The sequence below is a fragment of the Pan paniscus genome, chromosome 6, assembly GCF_029289425.2.
Source record: "Pan paniscus chromosome 6, NHGRI_mPanPan1-v2.0_pri, whole genome shotgun sequence".
Classification (NCBI taxonomy): domain Eukaryota; kingdom Metazoa; phylum Chordata; class Mammalia; order Primates; family Hominidae; genus Pan; species Pan paniscus.
In genome coordinates, this window is record NC_073255.2 from 50070405 (window position 1) to 50097555 (window position 27151).

At 51.4% G+C, this 27151-nt stretch overlaps 1 protein-coding gene across 1 annotated transcript; it reads left to right on the forward strand.

Moving 5' to 3' along the window:
• The first annotated feature begins 378 nt into the window (after positions 1-378).
• On the forward strand, positions 379-27151 carry RAMP3 (receptor activity modifying protein 3). The gene is made up of 3 exons (XM_057302867.2): positions 379-774; positions 20222-20354; positions 26058-27151. Exons 1-3 carry the CDS (start codon positions 717-719, stop codon positions 26311-26313), a joined length of 447 nt encoding a protein of 148 aa, XP_057158850.1. The 5' UTR covers positions 379-716; the 3' UTR covers positions 26314-27151.

Sequence of the window (27151 nt, forward strand, 5' to 3'; positions counted from 1 at the left end):
ACACACACACACACACCCCAACCTCTTTTATGCACTTTCCTGACCTTTGGAGACCTGGCTCCTAGATGTATCTCTGCTCAAAGTTCCCCTCCCTGCCTGGGGGCAGCTCTGGACTCTGGTCTACTTTCGGCCAGGGCATACCTAGCCCACCCCCAGGTCCACCTTCCTCCAGTCTACCCCCAGCCTCCTCTAGGCCATCATCAGCCAGCGCTTCATCCTCACCTCAGCTCCCTCCCCGGTCTACCCCCACCCTCTGCCCCCCAGCCTGGACGGAAGTTCCCCAAGTCTCTCCAGCCTGCATCCCAGCCCACCGTCAGCCGGCCCCCACGCTCACCCCAGCTCACCTCCCAGTCTGCCCCTACAATCTGCTCCCAAAAAGCTCCTTTGCAGCTCAGCACCCCAGCCCCGCCCTCAGAGCCCATCAGCCGGCACCCCACCTTACCCCAGCTTGTCCCCAGCTCGAAACCCAGCCCTCGCCCCCCTCTCACCGCTGAGATTCCAGCCCAAATTCCAGCCGCCCCTATCCCTCCCACCCGGCGCGCCTGCAGGGACTGCACCCCACATCTGGAGGCAACGGGGCACGGCCGCAGGCGTGGTCTGGGGGTGCGGCCTGAGGGCGGACCCCCTGAGGCCCCGCCCCACCCCAACCCCAACCGGGCGTCCCCCAGCCGCGCCCCCAGCGGGACCGAGCGTGACCCAGCTGCGGCCGGCCAGCCATGGAGACTGGAGCGCTGCGGCGCCCGCAACTTCTCCTGTTGCTGCTGCTGCTCTGCGGTAAGGGGGCGTCGGCCCGCACCGGGGGCGCCCCCACTCCTGGGGGTTCACCGGACCCGGGTGGACCCGCGCCTTCCCGCACCTGCGCCGCGGTCCTTCCCTTGCCCCGGAGCTCGGGAGGGGCGCACAGTGACCCTGGCGGGATTCCCAGGCTCTGCGGGAGGGTTCCACCCGGGAGAAGCTGAAGGCGAAGGACTCTGGCGGGCAAGGGAGGCACAGGGCCCCCTCCGGGGTCTTCTGACGGCAGGGTCCGGCAGCCCCCGGTCCTCCTAGTTGTGATGTCCCCCCACGCCCCGGTTCTGGGGTCGCCTCAGGGTGGGCGAGAAGAGGTGGACCAGGTCTGGCTCTTTACCCCTTATCCCCCAGGGTGGGCTGTCTGTAAGGTAGTGAGCTCTCTGTCCTGGCATTGAGTGCCTGCCCACCACTCACAGGGGCGTGGGCGGGTGGACTCCGGACCGGGTAGCTGGTCCTCCCAGGGCCCCTCAGTGTGTGGACGCCTGTGTGTGTCCTGGAACTGGCTGAGAGGGGAAGCGGGGCGACTCTCTGAGCCATCCTCTCCTAATGCCTTCTTCGGCAAGAAATCAGGACTCTAGGAAGAGCCATTGCTCACAAAATGGAAATAGATGAAACTAAAACTTGTTTTGAAGTACCTTGCTAAAGAAATTATCCAAGAAAAAGTAAGAGAGAGAGAGAGAGAGAGAGAGAACGTGTGTAAAGGCTGTTGGGGAAGAGTGCTTGCTGAGGGCTGGGGTCCACTAAGTGGTGACTGAGCCTGGCCAGTTCTGGGGGGGACACTGGTGATGGAGGGCCCTGGCCTGGTGGTCCCCAGTTTCCCTGGCTGTAAGATGCAGAGTTGGGCCTGTTTTGATGATTTGGGATTTGGTACGGGAGGTGGGAAAAGGGTGGACCAAACTCAGTGGTCATTTTCCTTCCATTGAAGAGGTCTTGGTGTGCAGAACATGTGTGGCTTCATTGGGTGTTCCAGGGCTGGAGCCTAGGAGGTGGTGGATTTTGTGTTGAAGTGCAAAGGTGCATGGCAGCTTCTGAAATCAGGTGCATGGCAGCTTCTGAAATCAGGAGCATGCTGATTTGGGATTTCAGCAAACTTCCAGTGAGCGCCCCTTAGGTGGAGATCTTGGTCGCTATAGTGGAAGGAAGGTCCTCTCAATTCATTCCGGGAGAAGCTGAGGCTTTCCTGACCATCTCCAGTATCAAATTGAGAAGGACCACAGGCTTCCGCCTGCACAGAATCCCCCCTTAATAATCCTGTCTCTCGTGGACCCAGTTCCTGAGGGCCACTTCTTTGTCCTGTTGTGTTGGTCCTGACTGTCCCCCTCCAATGGGACATGGGTTCACGCTCCCTGGCCAGAATAGGGACCAGGTCCAGCTTCTCAGCAGACCCTCCCAGTGTTCGACTGGCCAGAGTGAGATTCAGAGAGAGGTAAAACTTGCTCATGGTCCCAGGCCGATGTGTCAGAGGTATCCGGGACTGGAGCCCACATCTGCCCTGGATGCTGCTGTGTCTGGAAGGAAGGAGCTGGGTGGGTTCCTCTTGACTGAGGACTGGCTCAGGAGGACCAGCAGGGAGGGTGCAGGCCTCTGGGGCTTCTTTGAGAATTCCAGACCTTTTTCCAGAAAGCATTTGAGGCTGTGTGGGGCTGTGGGGATGTGAAGTCCAGCAGTTGTCTACTCAGCAGGACGCTTTGCTGTGGTGCCCAGCTCTTGACTGGACTCTTCTGGTCTGGGTGAAAATCCTGATCATGATCCCAAGATTATAAAGCACTCACTGGCCTCAGTTTCCCAGCTGCAATGTAGATGTAATAATAGCAACCTGTAAAGGGCTGCTGAGACCGTCAGTTTGATTCCATTCAGTTTAGTCCCTATCACCTTGTGTTGGGCGTGGGATTGTGGGGTGGAAGGGTTCATGCTTAAACAAGGGGAGGTATGGGAAGGCACCCACCAGTGACTGCACTGGGCCTCATGAGGCTCATTCACAGCACCCAAAGATGGAGCACCATAGTGTGTGTGCCTGTGTGTGCAAGCATATGAACATGGTACCATCGTTTTTATCATTAAATGATGTCCTGCTACCATGTTACCTGCGGTCATATTGATTCTACTGAATCAAGTGGGCCCAAGGGCGGTGGTTGGATAGCAGTAACTCTGGTGAATTAAAGACTTGGAGGTGGTCGGCCGGGTGTGGTGGCTCACGCCTGTAATCCCAGCACTTTGGGAGGCCAAGGCGGGCAGATCTCGAGGTCAGGAGATCGAGACCATCCTGGCCAACATGGTGAAACTCCGTCTCTACTAAAAATACAAAATATTAGCCGGGTGTGGTGGTGCATACCTGTAGTCTCAGCTACTCAGGAGGCTGAGGCAGGGGAATCGCTTGAACCTGGGAGGCGGAGATTGCAATGAGCCGAGATCGTGCTATTGCACTCCAGCCTGGTGACAAAGCGAGACTCTGCCTAAAAAAAAAAAAAAAAAAAAAAAAAAAAGACTTGAAGGTGGTGATTGGCCAAGAAGAGGCCCATAGATTTTTGGCACTGGAGGTTCCTTGGAGGTTATCTGACCTCCATGCTCTTACCTATTCTTCATAAGGAAACAGAAATCTGGAGGGTAGAGAGGAAGTTGCCCAACCACAGAGACCAGGGGCAGAACCGCCCAGAATCCACAGCCTCCCAAGGTCGACTGACCGTGGCCCATGGCAGCCACTTGCTAGTCTCATCGATGCTCTTTCTGTCAAGGAGGGGGAGAGCGCCTGTGTTTCATTTCCAAATGACTAGCCACAAAAGCCCTTTCGGGCGGAAATGCATCTGTTTGGCTGTTTATCATCTCTCAGTGGCGTCTGGAAGTCCCTGAGACAAAAGAAACACAGGCCGGCATGTTCTTTGTTTCCCAATGAAACCAACCAAAATGGATTTCTATTTTGATTCAGTTCCTGCGACCTTTACTAATGCAGCCAGTAGCTTGATTGGCAATGGCCCTCTTTTGTGGTGTTGCCAGGAATCTGTCTTTACACCATTGTTCTAACATTGGGTGGGTTGTCAGGTTTTGCTGGGAGCCCCTCAAGCCTCATGTGCACTAGAAATGAGCTCCCTGGGGAGGGCACTTGGTTTCTCAGGGTGCCGGCCTTGTGCAGGCCCAGGGCTGGTGCTGTCACAGGCATCCTCATAGCACCTCCGTGGGCAGAGAAGTTATCCCAGAACACCTGCCTGAGGATGGCATGTGGTCCTCAAAGGCACATTTACAATCTGCCTGGGCCAGGTCCTTGCGATGGGGCATGTGAAGATTATGGAGTATGTAGAGATTTGGGGCATGCAGAGATTCAGGGAGGGGCATGTTGTCAGGGACCCCTCCTTCTCTTTTTAGATAGCTGTGCGACCTGGGTGGGTATTTGTAGAGCCGTGGGGGAGGGGCTGGGCAATGCCCTGGCACTGGGGGTGGTGGGGAATTGATGCTGTCTTTGCCTGGCTCAGTGAGGGAGATCAGGGGCTCAGGGAGAATAATAGTTGCCTGAGGGTAATGAATACTTATCAGGACCTTGTCCCAGAGCTGTGTTTCAGAGCATCATAGTTAATGTGAAAATGTGGCAGACACAGGCCCTGTGTAGGGAGGTGGGCTGTAGGAACAGCCATGACTTGGGCTGGCTGCGGCAAATACCTCCTAGGAAAGGGCTGGGGAGGAGAAGGCAGTGGTTCAGATTCATTCTGACTTCCAAGACGAGGAGGAAGGAAGGAGAGGAGAGGAAACAGGGGAGGGGGAGGAGGGTAATGAAGGACAGGGGAAGGAGGAAGAGAGGAAGAAGGGGAAGGAGGGGGAGGCGGAGGAGGAAGAAGAACTGGGCTGGGTCTTGGTGGTCTGATAGGTGACAGTCAGAGCAGGCTGAGGGGGGACCAGGCCAAGTGGTCCAGGTCTAGGGGTTCAGATTCAGACCTAGGGGTCCAGGTGGACCAGGCTGCAGGTGTGGGCACTGGCCAGGAGGGACAGGGTGGGGCTAGCCTGGCTTGTGCCCATTGGGATGGTGGGCGGAGCTCACCTTGGGAGACCCACCCAAGGGTGCTGAGAGAATCTGTTAGGGAATGATGCCAGACCCAGGGATGAGGACAGGAGCTGGATGTGGAGAGCAGCTAGGCGAACCTTCAGAGTCCAAGGCAGGGGCAGCTTTAGGGTGAAGGTGCACAGGCCGCCTTAGTGTGACTCCACGTGGTCCCTGGGGCTTGAACCCTTTGGTCACTTATGCCAGGGCTGTCTTTTCACCTGCAGGCAGGTGCAGTTGAGCAGGGTGGCAGAGGGAGGCCTTGGGAAAGTTGCTTTCTTTTGGGCCTCCATCGCCCCATCTCTAAACTGAGGGAGGTGGTGAAGGAGGCATGATGTTTTTCAGGCCCTTCCCAGGATCAATGCCGACCTGTACTCCAGAATCTGTTGCAGAGCCCAGGCTTGACATGGAGCTTGGAAGTGCCCACTGGGAGAGAAGGAAAGGAAGGTGGGGATCGGGGACCAGGGCTAAGTGGGCCACTCCAGCCAGGAGCCCTCAGGGCAAGGAGGTGAGCCTTGGATGCAGCCCTGCTTGGCAGACCAAGGGTGGGAATTGGAGTGAGGGTGTCAGTCTGAGGCAATGGTGACATGCCACCTGGAGACAGCTCTGTGGGCAGGTGGCCTGGCTTTGAACCTTGACTCCCCTGCCTTGTCTAATTGAGGAAGCAGCTGACCCACCCTGCCACAGGGTTTCAGTCTTTAAGTACCTGCCCTGTCTGGCTGTTGTAGGGCTTGGCGGGTTGGGCCACACTTAGAACAGGGCATTCAGGGAGCACTGGTCAGTACTGAGGGAGGTGGAGAGCCTGGCTGAAGGGAAAGAGAAATGGGGCAAGGGTCTGCCAGGTAGGTGCCACTGGTTCCGTTTCTGAATGGGGACATTGAGGCTCAGAGGGGCAAGTGAGTGAGTGTCAGGGTCAGGGGCAGAGCCGAGGTGAGCACCTAGAGCCTTCTGGCTCCTGCTTGCTGCTCTTCTATCCCCCATGCCCTTACTCCTTGGAGTGTGGTCCTTGGACCTGCAGAAGGGGCTTGCCTGGAGCTTGCAGAGATGAGTGCCTTGGCCTCCAAGCCTGCTGGACTGGAATCTACATTGCTTGAGGTCTTCAGGTGATGGCCTGCACATCTGAGTGGAGACACATTGCTTTCTATCTCTCAGTCTCAGCCTTGACCCCATGTCTGAATCACTTGGAGGTTTTAACAAACATGAATTCTTGGTTTCACACCCCAGAGGCTCCCATGCAATAGGCCTGGGCTGTGGCCTGGGTAAGCCTATTGTGCAGTTGACTCTGCTGGGTCTGTCCTATCTCTGGTGGCTGCCCTGAAAGATGACAGTGCCCAGAGGAACTAGGGATAGAGCCCCCAAGCCTCAGGGCTTTCTGGGTGGGTTCATGAATGGTGGTCCCTACCAGCCTTATAGAAGAATGGCTTCACTTTTGAGTCTCTTATTACTTTTTGGTTCCTTCAAAGCACTTCAGAGTCTAGAGCTGTGCTACAAGAGAACCTGGGGTCAGCAGCTTGGGACACACAGAAATGGGAGCTGCTGGTGTCCAGGAAGGAGGCTGTGGTAATGGGGGACAGTCTGATTGTGGAGGAGGAGGGGCAGGTGCTGCCAGCAGCCAGAGAGTCGTGGAGCAGCAGCTCATGGGTGGGACAAGCTGGAGGCTGGGGTCAGCAGTGGTGGGAATAGGAAGTTGGGGCCCGATGGAGGCTAACCTTGACAGAGATTTTGTAGTTGCACAATTATTAACCAATGGAAACACACAGAATCAGAATCATTCTTTTTTACAGATGGGGAGACAAAGGACCAGAAAGGTGAAGGGCACTGCTTGGAGTCACACAGCAAATCAGGAACTAAACGAGATGAGGTCTCTGTCTTCTGGCTCCATGCTATTGGGGCATCTGGAGGGTGGCACGGTCAGGCTTCAGAAGGACATGGGCCTCCATTCCTGCAGAGATGGTATGGCTTCTCTTGAAGGGACGCCAGCTTCAGTCCTGGCTGGTGCTTGCCCAGGATTCCATGATGTGAAGGTTCAGAGGGCCTATTTGGGTTAAGTGGGAGAGTACTGTAGCTGAAAACCCACTTCTGCCTTTCTATTAGACTTTAAATAAACTCTGAAGACCTGTAAATCCTGCTCCAACCTTGCCCTGGGTCTACCTTTCCAAAGTCACTTCTTCCTTCCTTTACACCCACAATGGTGTGTACCCCACCCCTCCACACACAGTATACCCAGCTCCACTGTGCTCCTGCCTGTGCCCTGGACACCTCTGTTCCTCCTCTGTTCACGTTTTCTAATAGCTTCCTGATTTTTATCTACTTGTTCTGTAAATTATTGAGAGAGGAGTATTCTCCAATTATCTGCTGGGTGCGGTGGCTCATGCCTGTAATTCCAGCACTTTGGGAGGCCAAGGCGAGAGGATCACTGGAGCCTAGCCTGGGTAATATGAGATCTTGTCTCTACAAATAACAAAAAAAAATTAGCTGAGTGTGGTGGCACATGCCTGTGGTCCCAGCTACTCAGGAGGCTGGGGTGGGAGGATTGCTCAAGCTCAGGCAGTGAAGGGTGCAGTGAGTCATGATCGCACCACTGTACTCCAGCCTCGGTGACAGAGTGAGACTTTGTCTCAAAAGAAAAAAAAAAAAGAATTCTCCAATTGTAATTGTGAAATTGTGGATTTGTCATTTTCTTCTTGGAGTTCTGTTTTTGCCTTGTGTGTTTTGATGCTGTTATTAGGTGCATACATATTTAGGATTGCTACGTCATCTTGATGAATTGAGCCCTTTATTGTATTGAAAAGACCCTCTTTATCTCTAGTAATATTTTTTGCTCCAAAACATACTTTGTCTGATATTAATATAGCCACTCCATCTTTCTTTTGATTAGTGGTAGCAAGATGTGTCTTTTCCCGCTCTTTTATTTTGAACCTATTTGAGTCTTTTCATTTAAAGTTGGATTCTTGTTGGCAGCCTACTGTTGGACCTTACTTTTTGTTCTTATTTGACAATATTTGCTTCTTAGTTGAAGTGCTTAGACCATTTACTTTCAATCTGATTATTGATATGGTTAGATTTAAATCTACCATTGTACCATCAATTCTTTTCCTCTCTTTTCTCCTTTTCTGCCTTCTTTTGGACTCAGTATTTATTATTATTACTCCATTTCTTCTTCCTCTTGCCCTTCTCCTCCTCCATCCTTGCTAATTGGGTGTAATTCTTTTTTTTTTGTTTTGTTACTCCAGTGGTTGGTTCAGGGTTTATGGTATACATCTTTAACTTATCAATCTGTCTTCAGGTGACATTACACTGATTCATGGATAGCCTAAGAACCTTCCATTTCTCTCCTCCTGAACTTTATGCCATTGCTGTCATATATTTTACTTAAATCAAAGTTATAAATCTCACAATACATGATTATTATCTTTTACAGAATTTAGACATTGAGAAAAATTCTATATATTTACTTGCATAGTTAAAATTTCTGATGTCCTCCATTCCTTTGCATAGGTCCATATTGGCTTCTGATAGGCTTTCCTAAACATTACTTATAGTTTGGGTGTGTGGGTGATATTTCCTTTCACCTTTTGTATGTTTGAAAAAGTTTTTATTATGCCTTAAAAAGCCAGCATTATTGAGATATAATTCACATGCCACACAATTCACCCATTTAAAGTATACATCAATATTTTTTAGTACATTCCTGGAATTTTGCAACCATCACTATACTCAATTATGGAATGTTGTTGTCACCACAAAAATAAACCCCCTATCCATTAGCAGTCACTCCCTATTTCCTCCAACCCCCTTAGCCTTAAGGAATCACTAATATGTTTTCTGTCTCTAGATTTGCTTGTTCTGCACATTTAGTGTAAATGGCATCATATAATATGTGAGATTTTGTGACTGGCTTCTCTCACAGCAGAATGTTTTTAAGGTTCATTCATAGAGTGGTATGTTTTAGCACTTCACTCTTTTATGTACAAATAATATTCTATCGCATGGATATACCACATTCTAGCCATTCATCAGCTGATGGACATTATTTCATCTTTTGGCTATTATGAATAATGCTGTTATGAATCTTCATGTAAAAATCTGTGTGTGAACATGTGTGGTATAAATTTAGGAGTGGAATTGTGTAGTCATATGGTAACTCTACGTTTAACATTTTGAGAAACTGCTAGACTAGTTTCCAACGTGGCTGCTTCATTTTACATTCCAATCAGCAGTAGTATATAAAGGTTCCAATTTCTGCATGTCCTCACTAACACTTTTTTTTTTTTTTTTTTCTGAGAGAGGGTCTCATTCTGTTGCCCAGTCTGGAGTGCAGTGGTGCAATCATAGCTCACTGCAACCCCGGACTCCTCAAGCCATCCTCCCACTTCAACCTCCCAAATGTCTGGGGTTACAAGTGTGTGCTATCATGTCTGACTGCCTTTTTGATGATAGCCATTCTGGTGGGTGTGAGTGGTATGTGATTGTGGTTTGATTTGCATTTCCCTGATGGTTAATGATGTTGATTGTCTTTCATGTGCTTATTGATCATTTATATATATTTTTGTAGAAATGACTATTCATATCCTTTGCCCATTTTTAATTGGTTTATTTTTCCCTTTATTATGGAGTTGTAAGAATTCTTTATGTAACCTGGGTACAAGTCTTTTATCAGATATACGACCTGCATATATTTTCTTTCATTTAGTGGGTTGTCTTTTCACTCTCTTGATGCTATCCTTTGAAGTACAGAAGTTTTAAAATTTGATTTGTCTAATTTATCTATTTTTCTTTTGTTTCTTGGGTTTTTGGTGTCATGTATAAGAAGGCTTTTTCTCACACAAGGGCACAAAGATTTTCTCCTGTATTTTTCTAAAAGTTTTATTTATTTATTTATTTATATTTTTATTTATTTATTTTTTGAGACAGAGGCTTGCTTTGTTGCCCAGACTGGAGTGCAGTGGCGCAATCTCAGCTCACTGCAACCTCGGCCTCCCAGGTTCAAGCTATTCTTGTGCCTCAGCCTCCCGAATAGCTGGGTAATCTAAGAGTTTTATAATTTAGCTCTACATGTAGGTCTTTGATCCTTTTTTTTTTTTTTGAGACAGAGTCTTGCCTTGCTGCCCAGGCTGGAGTGCAGTGGTATGATCTCCGCTCACTGCAAGCTCCGCCTCCTGGGTTCACGCCATTCTCCTGCCTCAGCCTCCCCAGTAGCTGGGACTACAGGTGCCCGCTACCACGCCCCGCTAATTTTTTGTACTTTTAGTAGAGACGCGGTTTCACCGTGTTAGCCAGGATGGTCTCGATCTCCTGACCTCGTGATCCGCCCGCCACGGCCTCCCAAAGTGCTGGGATTACAGGCGTGAGCCACGGCGCCCGGCCTGTGATCCATTTTGAGTTAATTTTCGTGTATGAGGTGAGAAGGGTCCGACTTTATTTTTTGGCAAGTGTATATCCAGTTGTCGGAGTACCATTTGTTGAAAAGAGTATTCTTTCTCTGGTGAATTGTCTTGGTACCTTTGTAGAAAATCAATTTATCATAAGTGTGAGGGTGTATTCCTGGACTCTGAATTCTATTCCACTGGTCTATTTATTTAACCTTATGCCAGTACCATGCTATCTTGATTACTGTTGCCATGCTGTAAGTTGTAAGATTGGGATGTGTGAGTCCTACAACTTTGTTCTTTTTTTTTTTTTTTGAGACGGAGTTTCATTCTTGTTGCCCAGGCTGGAGTGCAATGGCGCGATCTCGGCTCACCGCAACCTCTGCCTCCCGGGTTCAAGCGATTCTCCTGCCTCCTGCCTTGGGAAGCCTCTCCTGAGGCTTCCCAAGTAGCTGGGATTACAGGCATGCGCCACCACGCCCGGCTAATTTTGTATTTTTAGTAGAGACGGGGTTTCTCCATGTTGGTCAGGCTGGTCTCCAACTCCCGACCTCAGGTGATCCACCCGCCTTGGCCTCCGAAAGTGCTGGGATTACAGGCGTGAGCCACCTCGCCTGGCCAACTTTGTTCTTTTTCATGATTGTTTTGGCTATTTTGTGTCCCTCGCTTTTCCATAGAAACTTTAGGATCAGCTCATCAATTACTGCAATGGGCCAGCTGCGATTTTGATAGGGATTGCATTGAGTTTGTATATCACTTTAGGTAGTACTGACATCTTAGCAATTAAGTGTTCCAATGTGTTAACATAGGATGTCTTTCTATTTATGTAGATCTTTTAAAATTTCTTTCAACAGGCCTGGCATGGTGGTTCAGGCCTGTAATCCCAGCACTTTGGGAGGCTGAGGCTGGTGGATCACCTGAGGTCAGGAGTTCGAGACCAGCCTGGCCTACGTGGTGAAACCCCGTCTCTACTAAAAATACAAAAAATTAGCTGGGCGTGGTGGCAGGTGCCTGTAATCCCAACTACTCAGGAGGCTGAGTGAGGCATGAGAATCCCTTGAACCTGGGAGGCAGAGGTTCCAGTGAGCCGAAATGGTGCCACTGTACTCCAGCTTGGGTGACAGAGTGAGACTCTGTTTCCAAAAAAAAAAAAAAAAAAAATTCTTTCAACAGTGTTTTATACTTTTCGGAGTACAAGTTTTGTACTTTTTAATTATACTTATTACTAAGAATTTTATTATTTTTGATTGTATTGGAATTGGAATTGTTTTCTTTGTTTCCTTTTTGGATTATTCATTGCTAGTGCACAGAAATACAACTTTTTTTGTGTGTTAATTTTGTATCCTGCAACTTTGCTGAGTTAGTTTATTACCTGTAACAGTCTCTCTCTCTGTGTGTGTGCCTGTATGTTGATTCTTTCAGATTTTCTACGTATAAAATCGTGTCATCTGTGATAGAGATAGTTTTACTTCTTCCTATCTAACTTGGATGTCTTTTATTTCACTTCTTGCTTAATTGCTCTGGCTAGAACTTCCAGTACTTATGTTGAATAGAAGTGGTGAAACTTGGCATCCTTGTTTTGTTCCTGATCTTAAAGGATAGCTTTATCTTTCATCATTGGTTATGTTAACTCTGGGCATTTCATATATGGTCATTATCATGTTGAGGAAATTCCATTCCATTCCATTCCTAATATATTGAGTGTTTTTAAATCATGAAAAGACATTGGATTTTGTCAAATGCTTTTTCTGCATCAATTGAGATGATCATGTGGTTCCCCCCTTCATTTATTAATGTGATATATTACATGAATTGACGTTCTTATGTTGAACCACCCTTGCATTCCTGAGATAAAACCTTCTTGGTCATGGTGTATAATCCTTTTTATATGTTGCTGGATTAAGTTTGCTAGTATCGAAGGTTTTTACATATATATTCAGAAGCAATATTGGCCTATAGATTTCTTTTCTTATGATGTCTTCGGTTTTGCTGTCAAGATTATATTGGCTTCAGAGAATGAGTTGGAAGATGGGGAAGTGCTGCTTGTTCTATTTTCTGGAAGAGTTTGTGAATGATTTCTGTTAATTCTTCTTTCAGTGTTTGGTAGAATTTGCCAGAGAAGCCTCTATACCTGGGATTATCTTTGGGAGAAATTTTAAAATTAAGAATTCAGTCTCTTTATTTAGTATAGACCTATTTAGATTTTTGATGTCTTCTTGAACCAATTTCAGTAGTTTATGTCTTTAATAGTTTCCTAGGTTGTAACAAAGTACCATAATCTGGGTGACTTAAAACCCGTTCTGGAGGCTGGGAGAACCCAGGTGCTGAGCACTCCTTCCCAGCCTTTCCCAAACTTCTGGTGACCCCAGGTGTTCCTTGCCTTGCAGTAGCATCACTCCCACCTCTGCCTCCATCTTCACACTGTTGTCTTCTCCCTGAATGTCTTCACCTCATCTTCTTTCTGTGTGTGTCTTTCTCTGTGTTCATATTTCTCCTTTTTGTAAGAATATACCAGTCATGTTGGATTAGGTCTACCCAAATGACCTAGTTTTAACTTGATTACCTCAGTTGAGACCCTATTTCCAAGTAAGGTCAGAATCTGAGGTGTACTAGGGGTTAGGACTTCAATATATCTTTTTTAGGGGAGATGCAATTCATTCCATAACAATGCCTTATTAGGAATTTGTCCATTTCATTGACATTATCTAATTTGTTGGCATACAGCAGTTCATAGTATTTGCATATAATCTTTTTTATTTCTCTAACACAGGTAGTGATATAGTGATATCTCCTCTTTCATCCCTGATTTAGTAATTTGAGTCTCTCTCTTTTCTTCCTGGTAAGTCTAGTTAAAGGTTTGTCAATTTGTTGATCTTTTAAAAGCTTTTTTTTTTTAAATGAGCTTTTGATTTTGTTGATTTTTTTTTCTATTTTGTAGTTCATTAATTTCTCCTCTAATCTTAATTTCTTCCTTTCTTTTGCTGTCTTTAAGCTTAGTTTGATCTTCTTTGTCTGGTGCCTTAGGGTGGAAGGCTGGGTAATTGATTTGAGATCTTTCTTCTTTATTATTTTATTTTTTATTTATTTATTTTTGAGACGGAGTCTTGCTCTGTCACCTAGGCTGGAGTGCAATGGTGCAATCTTGGCTACTGCAACCTCTGCCTCCTGGGTTCAAGCGATTCTCCTGCCTCAGCCTCTCGAGTAGCTAGGACTACAGGTGCATGCCACCATGCTTGGCTAATTTTTTGTATTTTTACTAGAGATGGGGTTTCACTGTGTTAGCCAGGATGATCTTGATCTCCTGACCTCATGATCTGCTCGCCTCGGCCTTCCAAAGTGCTGGGATTACAGGCGTGAGCCTCTGCGCCCGGCCTTATTTTATTTATTTATTTATTTTTTAGAGACAGAGTCTTGCTGTGTCACCCAGGCTGGAGTGCAATGGTGTGATCATGGTTCATTTCAGCCTTGAACTCTTAGGCTCAAGTGTTCCTCCCACCTCAGTCTCCCTGTTGGCTGGGACTGCAGGTGTGCCACTATGCCTGGCTAATTAAAAAAATTTTGTTTTGTAGAGATGAAGGTTTCACAATGGTGCCCAGGCTGGTCAGGAACTCCCAGCAACAAGCCATCCCACCTGGGATTCTAAGAGTGAGTCACCATGTCCAGCCTTTTTTTTTTAATATAAGTTTTTACAACTAAAAATTTTTCTCCAAGTACTGTTTTAGCTGCATCTCTCTAAGTTTTGGTATGTTGTGTCTTTTATTTTTATTTATCTCAAAACCATATCTAATTTCCCTTGTGAAATTTTCTTTGGCCTATTGGTTATTTAGGAATGCTGTTTATTTTCTACATATTTGTGAATTTCCCCAAATTCTTTCCATCTTTGATTTCCTTCTTTCTTTTTTTTTTTTTTCGAGACAGAGTTTCACTCTGTTGCCCAGGCTGGAGTACAATGGTGTGATTTCGGCTCACTGCAACCTCTGCCTCCTGGGTTCAAGCGATTCTCCTGCCTCAGCCTCCTGAGTAGCTGGGTCTACAGGTGTGCACCACTGTGCCCTGCTAATTTTTGTATTTTTAGTAGAGATGGGGTTTTGCCATGTTGTCCAGGTTGGTCTCGAACTCTGGATCTCAGGTGACCTGCCCACCTCGGCCTCTGAAAGTTCTGGGATTACAGGCGTGAGCCACCACGCTCAGCCCTGTCTTTGATTTCTAATTTTATTCCATTGTGGTCAGAGGACATTTATATAATCCTTTAAAATCTATTCAGGCTTTAACAAAGTCTCATGTCTTTTTTGATTTTTTTTCTTTTTTTAAAAATTATTTTAGTCTAATAAAAAATTATTTTATTTATTGTTATTATTTTTTGAGACAAGGTCTTGCTCTGTCACCCAGGCTGTAGTGCAGTGGCATGATCATGGCTCACTGTAGCCTCAAACTCCTGGGTTTGAGCAATCCTTCCACCTCAGCCTCCCAAAGTGATGGGATTACAGGTGTGGGATGCCACGCCTGCCTCCATTGTTTTTGACAACACCCTCAGGCATGGACTTCTGTTCTGTTCCAAATATAGTCAATCCCTTCTGCAACAGCTATGGAAATATCTGTCTCTTCTTACAGCCTGCCTCTTCCCCTGGGCAGGACCTGGCACTGTATTGGACTGGGGGATAGGACAATGGCCTGCTTCTACCAGAATGACATCTCTGCTCCACAAGCAGGCACCCATGAGGGACACTGTAGTTCCTGATTTTGGCTTGCTCCTCCCAGTGTGGAGCCTCCACCCTACCAGTGAGCTGGGGTGGGGTGGTTGGGGCCCCAGTACTCTTGGCCTGCCATGCCTGGTGCAGAACCTCCACCTTAGAAGTGGGGACTGGGCGGGGCAGGGAGCCTCAGTTCTCTAGGCCTCATCTGCCCAGAAAGAAGAGACCTCCTGTAACATGGAGCTGGGAGGGACATGCCTGCTTGTCCCAGGGTGAAACTGTAGCCCAGGACTGGGAGCTGGGGTAGAGAGAACCTCCATTTGTGGTTGCACCCAGTGGAGTACAGGCTCTACAGCCAGAGGTAGGGTGTGGAGTGGGAACAGGTTGTAGCTCAAATGTCACAGATTCTCACTATTCTTCCTGAGATGTGGTAGATTTTCTTGAATAACCTTCTTCATTTGATGTGTGCCCTTAGGATGAGCTTCTCATACCACCATCCCAGAAGTCTGTACCCCCTTGTTGAGTTTCTTTTCTTTTCTTTCAACAGAGTCTCACTCTGTCACCCAGGCTAGAGTGCAGTGGCACGATCTTGGCTCACTGCAACCTCTGCCTCTTTGGTTCAAGCGATTCTCATACCTCAGCTTCCCGAGTAGGTGGGACCACAGGTGCACGCCTCCTTGTCTGGCTAATTTTTGTATTTTTAGTAGAGACAGGGTTTCACCTTGTTGGGTCTTTCTATTGAGGTTATACTTAGTTGATTTTTGATTGTGAGCTGCTTGTTTTCCTTGGGAAGTTAATTATGGCAGCTTTCTGAGGGCTGCAATGATGATGCCTCCTTCTGAGAGGGTTTGGGTTTATTTGCTCCTGCGGGGGCCTGTCCATGATGATCAGTTTAAACTTGGGGTTTCCCTGGGTCCATCCAGGTCATGTGAATTTGGGCTGTGAATCCACAAGAAGGTCAGCCTTGCTTATGACTTCTCAGAGAGGGGTCCCCCTCCCTGCTCAGTGCCAGGTCCCATTCCTCCTACTTGGCCGAGGGTGAAGAATTATTTCTGGTTCACCTACCTCTGAATGTCAGTTTATGGGGCCTTTCATTAGACTTCTCATCTTGGCCTTTATCCACCCCCAGTTTTCCAGGCTGGGAAGATGCCTCCAGGGCAACAAATCCATGGCCCTCTGGGTTCCACTCCATCTAGTCTTTAGCTTGATAATTTCTTGCCATCTTGTCAGCTCCTTGATGATTTTATGAATGTATGGTTTATATTTTATCCAGGCTTTCAGTTGTTTTCAGTAGAAAGTTTGTCCAGACATCTGCCATATGACTGGACATGGAAGTGTGTCTGCTTATCTTCTCTACAAGGATATAGTGAGGCTTGTATAAGCCTTTTACAAAATCCACACTATAGCTGCAAGTGGTGTCCATCAGAAGCTGTGGGTGGTGCCCAGGTGTCAGGACCCTGGGCTATTGTCCAGGCTGCCGCTAACAAACTGGGATTTTGGGTGAAAGATGTGGCCTCTCTAATATTGCTTTTGTGGAAGGAAGGACACATGCCTTGAGGTGCCTGTGGGGACCAAGTGGGCTTCTCCCTATGAAGGTCCCAGCTGTGTCTGTGGACAGCTGAGCAGGAGGTGGTGGGCAGTGGTTTTTACGTCCAAGTTTCCCAGTGCCCAGTGAGCCCTGATGGGCTTTGGGAAGTGGAGGAAACCCCAGCATGGAGCTGACTGCCCACTGGGGGAAAGCTGTAGCTTTCCCTGTAGCCTCTGTAGGCTTCTGCCACTTCTGATAGTGTGGGGAGGACTGCAAGGAGCAGGGCTGATCGTCCAGGGCACCTGCTTTCCCTTGGGGACTGTCAGCAGCTTTGCCCACAGCTCACACTGCTTCAACTGCTACCATCCTGGGGTCCTCACATTCATGGCGCAAATGCTGCTGTGGACCTCCTGACACCAGGCCTGAGCTGGGAGGAGGGCAGACACACATAGCAGAGCCTCGACAGCAGGGGAGCAGTGGGGCCCAGTTGCCAAGGAGAGGGGTGAGGTGGGGGTGTTGGTGGGGGCTGTGGATTTCCTCCTAGGGAGATGGGAGTGGGCACTCCCAGCTGAGGAAATGGACAAGGCCCAGTGAGAGCAGACAGGATGGGGAGCACCGTGCTTTGGCTGGAGGAGTGAGCCAGGAGGGTCTTGGGTACTGTGGGTGAAGACAGCAGGCCCGGCATGCACAGATGACTACCCCAAAGCTGTGTGACCCTGGGAGACACTTAACCTTTCTGGGCATCAGCCTCTCCATCTGTGTAGTGGGTGTTATAGTGCCCTTGGGGTCTGCTGTGATGTCTGGGACAGATGACAGGGGCCTAAGGGCCAGGGAAAGTACAGGCTGGGTCCTCAGGTACCTCCTGACTCCCATGGCCTCAGCAAGCCCTCATGTGTGCGGCTGGCCACTGTCCCCACACTGGCTGCTGTTCTTGGTCCATCTCTGGGCCATTGACTGGTATTTGCTGAAGCCATGTTGCTTTGGGCACCTGGACCCATCTTGCTCCACGCTCCTCCTGCTACCCGGGCAGCTCAAGTCCTCTTAGGTGATCCCGATGGGGCCTGTGCACTTTTTAGCCCCCTATAGCCACTGCACCATCCCTTTCAGTGGTCCTGATGCAGCCCTGGTCATGCCCCCTTCCCGCCACTGACATCGGAGCTCAGGTCTCCTTCTGACTGTGGCTGCCTGTATGCGCAGCCCCTATATGGCCTGTGCATCTTGGTGAGACTTCCTGACACTCTGTCGTGGGTTCTGCCCCATCTATTATATGCTCTATCTTTAGTCACTCCCCTAGTTGGACTGAGATCCCTGTGTCTTCCTCTTGCCCCCTGGAACCCAGATGGCAGGTCCTGAAGACAGGAACCAGACCCTCTCTCTCTCCCCTCGTCCAAGGATCCAACACAGTCCGCAACACATGATAGTGGTGGTCCAGGATGTTTTGCTAAATCTTTGGATAAATTTCACTGGGGTGACAGTGGGTACTGAGCCACCATCTCCATGTGCAGACCCTGTGGGACCATGTGGGGGACCTGTGCTACATGCAGGGATGGGACAGACACAGAATGAGCACATGGCCTTTCTGTGAAGAGAGGTGAGCACCCCAGAGGCTCACTCAGGGGTCAGGGCCCTAAGTGGGATGTGTGGCCTTTCAGAGAATCCAGGCCTGCAGCTGTGCTGTTGAGACAAGCGAACGTGGGGGTCAGGGACATTCCAGGTGCTGGAAACCATGCACAGTGACCAGAAGGCCCTGAAACACCTGTTCTGAGAGAGCCAGTCACTGACCCTGTGTCCAGGGGCCATGGTGGTGACTTCACCCAGCCTGTGTCCTTGCCATCTGCTTACACATGGCAGCAGGCTGACCACTGAGCCACAGCCTGTGTGCTTCCCATCTCCAGGGTTCCCTGGGGCCTCAAGATGCCCTGGATCCTGGGGAAGCTTGCATGGACAGAAGGGGAGATGTGAGTGCCTACACAGGCTTCTCAGACCACCTGCTGGGACCTGCGAGTCCCCTGTCCAACTTTACCAGCTGTGACCCCTAGGGGCCCTTCTCAGTGCTGTCAGCCTGGATTCTGAGGTATAGGTTTGGGCAGTCACAAAGGGAAGAAGGTGCCTTGAGTCTGGGAACCCACGACCCTGAACAGCTGGCAAGCCCTTTTGTGTTCTCCTCTGTGGGGTTCCAGCTAACACCTGTCCTCTGTATGTGCTCCAGGTGTTCTGCTGCAGGTGGGGGTGGGCTGAGCATGCCAGTTCCCTTAACCCTGGGATCTGGACCCCTCCAGCCTTCCTTTGGCCTTAGGCAAGCCACTCCCTTTTGCTGGCATCAGGCCCTTGTTCAACCAAGGGGCTTCCAGGGTCTTCCCTAATGTTAGGATTAAGCAGGCTATGACTCTTGAGGAGTGTCTGGGGTGCTGTGTTCTGGTGGAGCAGGTCCCTGCACCAGAAAGTGGTCCTGTCTAAACCTGCCATTTCCATATTAAAGTGACTTATTCAGCACTTGCTCAGTGCCCAGGGTGAGCCACACATGGAAGAAGATCAGACTCTGAAATGCTCACTGCTTTCTCTATCATTCAGCCAAGACTTATTGAGGGAATGAATGAATGATACATTCCTGGAGGTGGCACTGAGCATTTCAGACTAAGTTAGCCAGCTCAACCTCCTTGTGAGGTGGGGCCTGTATCCCTCATCTTGCGGATGGGGAAACTGAGGTTGAGCTGGTAACCAGTGAAGTGTGGGTGTGAGCCAGGTCTCTCCCATGTCAATCTGGAACCATTTTCTTATCTGCTTCTTCATGGTATTTCCTCTAGCCCAGCACCAGCCGCCGGAACACAGATGACAGGGCTGTGTTCACACATGCTCATGTATGCATACACATACGCACTAAGATATAGATGGCAGGGCTGTGTACCTACACACACACACACACACACACCAAGACACAGACAGCAGGGCTGTGCGTGCGCACACACACACACCCGAGACACATATGCCTGGGGTCTCTCTTGAGTATATGATGAGCACCAAAGCAGAGGTCAGGTGAGGGAAGTTTAGGAGCAGGGAGGTCCTGTCGTCTGGAAATGGGATGACCGTGGAGACAGGCCCTGAAGGACAGGGGGCATTGCTCAGTGGGAGGGAGGATGTTCCCCATGGGGAAATGTGTGGAGCAAAGGCATGAGGAAGAAGGGGAGGGGATGTTTTGGTGGGCAGAGGTTGGGAAGGGCAGTGGGGAAATCCTGGGACAAGCAGCTTGTGTCAGACCCTGAGAAAGTCCAAAGGACTCATTCCCATTGCTGGGAACATGAGTCCCTGCAGTGGCCTCAGCCCCTGGTTTCCCAGAATCGGAGGGGGTCTTTGACCGGGAGGGGTTGGTCTTTACTGGCCTGGAGCCCTCCTCTGCCACCCCTGCAGGCAGTGGGATGGTCCCCAGGTCTTAGAGTCCTCAGGATGTTCCCAGGCCCCTGGGACTCCTAAGCTGGAACTGGAGCCTCTTTGCCAGCCCTGATCTGCCTGAGACCTTCTCACCACCTCCCAAGGAGTTTGGCCCAGGGTCTCACTGCCTGATCCCTCCCTGTGCCACTGCCTGTGAGGCGGTGAAGTGAAAAGGTGGACTTGTCCTGTCTTGGGGACAGGTCCCTGTGTGGAGCCTCCTTTCTGCACTGACAGGTAGGTCAGGGTGGAGGGTGAAGGACTCCGCTGGAACGGTCTCAGGCTGGCAAACGGAGCCTTGCTAGTGAGTACTCAAGTTATGGCTCCTCGGGCCTCCCCTGTCCTGGCATCCCCAGTGTGAACTGTAGTGGAATTCTTATGGCTGTCCCCTCTCCAGGTGGGTGTCCCAGAGCAGGTGGCTGCAACGAGACAGGCATGTTGGAGAGGCTGCCCCTGTGTGGGAAGGCTTTCGCAGACAAGATGGGCAAGGTGGACGTCTGGAAGCGGTGCAACCTGTCCGAGTTCATCGTGTGAGTGCCACTGCTGGGCGTGGGATTTGCTCTGACCACAGCGCTGCCCACTGCCCAACCACTGCCTGACCACAGCCTGACCGCACTCTACCCAAGGCCTCACCCATGCCTCACCCACAACCCACCGTAGGCCACCCACAGCCCTTTCATGTGCTGCCCCACACTTTGCCCAGGGCCCCAACCACGCTCCTATTCACACTCTGCTCTTGGCTCTGGCCACCCCACCCACATCCCCCTGGCACATCACTCACGGCCCCGCCCATGCCGTGCCCCTGCCCATGGCATTTGTGCTCCCCACGTCCACAGCGGGTTCCCAGCTTCCTACCCCCCATTCCGCATCCTCACTCTGATGTTCTAGCAGTTCTACACTGTGCCTCTGCTTCTCCCTCTCCTCTGTTATTTAGGAATCCTCCCCATGCCTGCTTTTCCTCCTGATCCAGATTAGTGCCCTGCCCTGGGAGTGTCCGGTTCGGGGGTTCCCTGGCCTGGGGGTGCCCTGTCTGGGAGGTGCTCTGCCTGGAGGGTGCCCTGCCCGGGGAGTGTCCAGTTTGCGGGTGGCCTGGCCTGGGGGGTGCACTCTCCCAGGGGCGGGTGCTGCCCTACCCCAGGGGGTGCCCTGGCCTGGGGGATGCCTTGCCTGGAGGGTGCTCCACCTCTCCTTACAGCTGGAGCTGGGTGGACATTGTCATGTGTCTTTCTTACAGCACCAGTCATGGCTGGGTCTGTCCTCAGTGGTCAGAGGACTTAGAGGAATTGGGTTCCAAATATCAGGTGTAATTGTGGACAACACCTCATAGTGAAGGGAGGGCCCCTTGTTCTAGAAGCTTCCCAAGCTTTTCATCTCCTTACCTCCTTGGAAATTGCTCATGGCCTCACAGTCCTCTGCCTCACCCCACTCTACCTCTGGCTTTGCAGTCTTGTGCCACCCCCTGGTGGCTGCTGCCAGACCCTAAATGTGCTGGCCTCTTGCTTTTGCATGTTAGCACCCCAGCCCCTGTCTTCTGTAGAGACACTGACCATGGCCCTGCCCCAGGAAGCCTCCCCGGCCCTGGCCATTCTAGTGGCCCAGCAGATGGGGGCTCCTTGAGGCTGTCACATCTGCAGCCCCACCGTGTGGGGGAACTGCTTGCTGAACCAAGTGGAATGGAATTCTGAGTCTGCGGGGAAGGGGTGCTGGGATTCAGGAAGGGGTTTTGCAGGCTCCTCCTGGTCCTCAGTGAGCCTGGACACAGGCCTGGAATGGACCCACTGGTGGGGGTGGAGTCAGGGAAGAGGAGGTCATAGCTTCATAGCTTCTGGTCTTGCTCCTCTCTGTAACCTGCTAAAGCCTTGGTAAAGAGACTAAATAGAGATGTCCAGCCGTGGGTTGGGAGGATAGGAGTGGAGGCAACCCGATGGGCATTTAGGAGCCAGTAAGTGAGTGGGCAAGAGCCACTGACTGAGTGCCCTTGGTGAAGTCAGACCTGATGCTGGAAAAGGGGAGCTGGGAACAGCCAGGTTGACATTGCGGAGCCCTCCCACGACCCGGTCGGCAGCACCAGCTCCCAAGAGAGTGAAACAGTGGCTGAGAAGCAGTGAGGTGTCCAGAGCCCTCCTCCACCCCAGCTGGACACTGGAGGTGTATTCTTGGAGCTGGTGACACCAGGGTTTCTGGGCCTTCCCATGTAATTGAGAACGTGGCACAGTGTCCCAGAGAGGGAGGCTGGAGAAAGCGGCTGATACGCATTATCTTTTGCCACTGGGTCCAGGAGGGTGGTCTAGGGTAGGATTGGAGCTGTCCTTTCTGAGGAGTAAGACCAGCCAAGAGGAAGGACCTAGAAGCAGTGACCCCCCCAACCCCTGGAAGCTCTGGGGACAAGCTCTTCTGCAGGGTCCCAGTGTCTCATCAGCTCTCAGTCCCCACTCCCAGTCACGAGTGTCCAAGCAGGGTCCCTGGAAATCTGATCTAAGGCTCTGACTCTGAAGGACAGAGACCAGAGAGATGGAACCAAGCAACCCCGGGGGCCAAGCACCAAGAAGAAAACTGCAAACGTCACGACTGATATCTTCAGAGGGCAACAACTATCTCTCATGTGATGAATGAGAACAAAGAAAGAGCTTTAGAAATGGAGCATGCAATAGAAGTGAAATGGAATAGAAAGGTTGGAAGGGAGATGTTGAGGAAATCTCCCAGGAATAGGAGACAGAGACAGAGAAGATGATCAGGAGGTCAGTGGTCAGTCCAGGCGTAACACCAAGATAGTAGGAATTCTAGAAAGAGAACAGGAGAATGGAAGGATAAAGGGCCCTTGCCAGGGGCTGAGGGCATGAGGTTGCAGCCGGTGAGGGCTTGCCCGGTACTGGCACGAGGGAGGAAAATGTCCCACATGGACCCTGGAATATCAGAGCTGTGGAAACAAAGGAAAACTTCTGCACCTATCCAGAAGGAGGAAAAAAATGAGCTCTAGGTTGGAGATGAGGGGATCAGAGGCCTTCAGGCTCCCCCACCGCAGCCGTGGAAACCGAGGACTGTGGGATGCAAGGACCTGAGAATTTCGGACTGATTTCTCAGCTAGTGTGCTATTTCCCGCCAATTTGTCCACTAATTAGGGAGAAACGAAAATACTGTCAGACGTGTGGCACCTCCAGCATCTGATTCCCACATACCTTTCTCAAGCTCTGGCGGCTGTGCACCAAGGTGTGGAGCAAACCACGACAAAAGAAGCTATGAGATTTGGGGAGCGGAGCCAAGGCAGGAGAGGGAAGCCCCAGGGAGGGCGGTGCCCCAGCATGGCAGTACACCCCGGGTGGAGGCAGCCTGGCCCAGGTGGAGGGCACTTGATGCTTACCTGACATGGTGACTGCCTGCCCATGCCCTGCAGCCCAGCTCAGTCAAGAATGAAGGACACTCCTCTCTTTCCCCTGAATGTTCATTCTGCTTTGGTCCCCACTGAAGCAGGGCGGGCCTTGGTTAGCTTAGAGGAGAGGTGGCTTGCTCCCCTCAATAGGACTGGTCCACATGACGACCCCATCAGTAGTCAAGTCATGGCTGGGAAGACCCTATTCCCCAAACTCGCCCATGGCCTGCCTGTGGCCTTCCCTGGGGAGGAGTCTCATTGCCCCTCGGGGCAACCAGAGTGTGTCCTCTCCTGGGAACCTCCCTCCAATAGCAGCAATGGGCTCCTTCTGTACCCAGTTAAGGAGCATTGCTATGGGATTTCCAAATGCAACACTATATTGCCTGGGAACACACTCAGGTGGTGAAACATAAAGGAAGGTGGGCAAACACCCCAGAGGTGGGTGGGGGGAGAGGGAGTCTGACTGGGGGGTTTGCCCGGCTTCCAGCCTGCTGGGCTCCTCTCCTTCCCATCCTGGGTTGTGGTGCATCTTTTTTAGGGAGAGTGCTCTGGGGAGCCTGACTGAAGGAGGAGTGGGGAGGCCCCAGATTATCCAGGGGATGAATAAATCATAAGTAGTTCCCGGTTTTCTAGAGAAGCACTGAATGTGGACCTCTCTAGATATGTGACAAAAATGCAGATTTTGTGGATCCACAGAGATGGGTGCTGTGCTCAGCTCTGCCCCAAACCTAACAGCTGGGGTGGGCTCACCCCATGACCTTCTGTGTGCCAGGCACTTGCTGGGGCACATGGACCTCAACTCATTTGGTTCTCTCAACCACCTGATAGGATAAGTGTTATTAAACCCACTTACAGATGAGGAAACTGAGGTCCAGGGAGGATAAATGACATGGCCCATACCACAAAGATGGTGAGTGGCCGAGCTGGAGTTGGAGAGGCCCTGCCATGTTGGCTCTGCAACCTGAGCCTGAAGCCACTGTCCATGCTGTCTTCTGGGATTACCTCTGCTCCGTGGGCTTCTCCATGTGGCCTAGCTTTGGCTGGGAGTGGGGTTTGGGAACAGCAGAGGCTTTCAGCCCTGCCTCACCTCCTCTTGGGACGGTTCTGGGGCTGCACATCACTCCTCTTGCCCTGTAGACTCGCTGTCCACAGAGGGTCTTCTCCAGGGTCTGTCTGGCTCATCTCAGCCCTGGGGATGGTTGTTGGGGGGTGGCATTCCTGGGTAGCAGTTCAGTGGAATGACTTTGGAGGCACAGAGGTTACCGCATGTGATTCTCATCACACACATAGATGCTGGGAACTTCTGAAGGTGAAGGCTGTTGCAGAGTGTTGTTAGACGACTCCCCAGCTCCTGGATCAGCTGGCGGGGGGTTGGGGTGGACAGCAGGCTACTGAATCTGAGGCCCTGTGGGAGAAGCAGGTCAGGGAAGATGAGGGTTTGTCCATGGACCTAGCTGTTGAGGTGTCTCTAATGCCTGGGCATGTCTCAGGTGCTGCATTGTGGCTGAGGCCCAGGAGAGCCAACAGCTCTGTACTTGGATTCGAGGCGGTTTCTTTTGCTCTGGCTGTTCTCTGCTGACACTACCTGGAAAGGCACAGGTGTGTGTCTGACCTACATTCCAAGGTGCTGAGAGCCAGCCTTGGATCAGTCAGGAGCTGGGCTGAGTGACTGTACCTGGGCTTCCCAGACCCTTCCTGGGGCATGGGGTTGGGAGACCAGGAGAACCCTGGGTGGAGTAGGTCAGAGTCCCTGTTTCCTACCCCTTTCTGATGCTTTGGGAAATCTACGCCCAGATGATGTTCCATGCAGGAGGCAGCTCTTTCCTGTTGATGGGCCAGATCAGCGGCTCCCTCCTGGGACAGCGTGGGAAGGAGGAGATGGGCTACTTTCCCATGGGGAAGCCGAGGCAGGACCCTTCACACTCCTGCATCTGTACTCATGCAGCACAGACGTGGGGAAGTCCTAGCCCTGCACAGAGGGGGTGGCATCTGGGCTGGAGTCCATCTAGCTTCGTCTAGAACATCCTGAATGAGTGGCTGCCACTCTAGGCCTTGCAGACCCCAATGACAGGGAGGTCATCACCTCCACAGGCTGCCCATTGGAACAGGTGGTGGCTGGGAAGTCCTTTATGCTGAGTTGACCTCTGGGTCTTGGTGGCTATAGCCTTTGGTCAGCATGAGGACTGTCCAGAGCCTGTGCTGGGCGGTCATGGAGCATCATGGGTGGTTTGCTGAGTGCCCTTCCCATCTTTGATCTCATGGACAGGGGGACCCACAGGAGGGGGCTCCACATGTCCTGCTAGATGGGGCCGAAGGAAGCAACTTCTGAGTAGGAGATGAAGAGGCAGGGACTGGGGCTCACAGGTCTGACTCCCACTTGGCCACCACCTGGCACATGAGGGCAGGCTGACTTGATTAGGAGGTGGCTGGCCCCTGGCCTCAGAGAGACCCTCCTCTCAGGCTCTTAGGGTATCCTGGATGATGAAGGCTTTGCAGGTCCAAGCGGCCGTGATCCAGGCACCCTTTGGCCCTGGAGAAGCATGGCTTGGTGTGTCCTCTGGGCAGACCTGCGTAGTGCTTAGAGGTCCAGGGAAGCTGGGCTGAGACCCTGGATCCTGGGAACTCATGGCCTCAAAGGCAGCAAGTCATGGTCATTGTGATGCAAATGTGGGCAGGGGACACAGGGAGTGGGTCATGGGCACAGATGACCCTGTGGCCAGAATGGGGATTTTCCAAGGCTGGGCTGTGAATAGGTGGCCAAATGGGACTGTACCCAAGCCACCCCACCCATCTTCCTGGCCTCAGGTCAGGGCAGGTGTGAGGGGGGATGGCGAGAGCCTGGCTTTCACCCCCTCTGCTTTTGCAGGTACTATGAGAGTTTCACCAACTGCACCGAGATGGAGGCCAACGTCGTGGGCTGCTACTGGCCCAACCCCCTGGCCCAGGGCTTCATCACCGGCATCCACAGGCAGTTCTTCTCCAACTGCACCGTGGACAGGGTCCACTTGGAGGACCCCCCAGACGAGGTTCTCATCCCGCTGATCGTTATACCCGTCGTTCTGACTGTCGCCATGGCTGGCCTGGTGGTGTGGCGCAGCAAACGCACCGACACGCTGCTGTGAGGGTCCGGGTGAGATGGAGTGGGTCACACCTGGCAAGCTGGAAGAAAGTTCCCTGGGGATGGGAGAGCGGGTGGGTGCTGCCAATCTCCAGCTACTGTGGCCATACCCCACCTGGTCATGGGCAGACCCCTCCCTTCCTGGGCTGACCTGCTCCCTCGAGGCCAGCCTGCTCCCTGGCTGAGGCTCAGGCTATCCGCCCAAGCTCTTTGCTCATTCTAGGGCCAGTGGAGGAAAATGTGATAAGGCCAGAGCTTGTGTGCTGGGCACAGAAATCACCTGCTGCATCCTGTGCTCCGCAGGCTGGGCCGGAGCCTCTGCCCGCAGGTTTCTATGCTGTTTCTTAGCACAGAATCCAGCCTAGCCTTAGCCGCAGTCTAGGCCCTGCTTGGACTAGGACTCCTTGCTTGACCCCATCTCTGGTTCCTGCCCTGGCTCCTGCACCACCCCCAGCTCCTGCCTACATCCAGGCAGAAAGATAGGCAGGGGCTCTTGGAAGACGTTCTGTGCTGTGACCTCCGAGCCCTCCTGGTGGGAAGACAGCTGGAAAGGCTGGGAGGAGAAGGGAGGGGCTGGGGGTTCCCAGGAGCCATGCGTGGCCTGCAGAGTCCATTCCATCATGATGCTGTGCCCGCTATGGGCTGTGTCCATGACCAGAGGCTGGAGTGGGGGTGTCTTAGAGCCCCTCACCGGGGCTTGCTGTGCGGATGGGGCCTGGGCCTCCTTCCTACAGGGGCTCCTCTGTGGGTGAGGGGCCCTCTGGAATGGCATCCCATGAGCTTGTGGCCTCTATCTGCTACCATCTGTGTTTTATCTGAGTAAAGTTACCTTACTTCTGGAA

What these genes read in the sequence shown, in the direction of transcription:
- RAMP3 (XM_057302867.2), top strand. Translation starts at nt 717, where the DNA reads ATGGAGACTGGAGCGCTGCGGCGCCCGCAACTTCTCCTGTTGCTGCTG. An exon ending in GTTGCTGCTGCTGCTCTGCG is followed by an intron (nt 775 to 20,221) that starts GTAAGGGGGCGT and finishes TCCCCTCTCCAG; the next exon opens with GTGGGTGTCCCAGAGCAGGT. An exon ending in AACCTGTCCGAGTTCATCGT is followed by an intron (nt 20,355 to 26,057) that starts GTGAGTGCCACT and finishes CTGCTTTTGCAG; the next exon opens with GTACTATGAGAGTTTCACCA.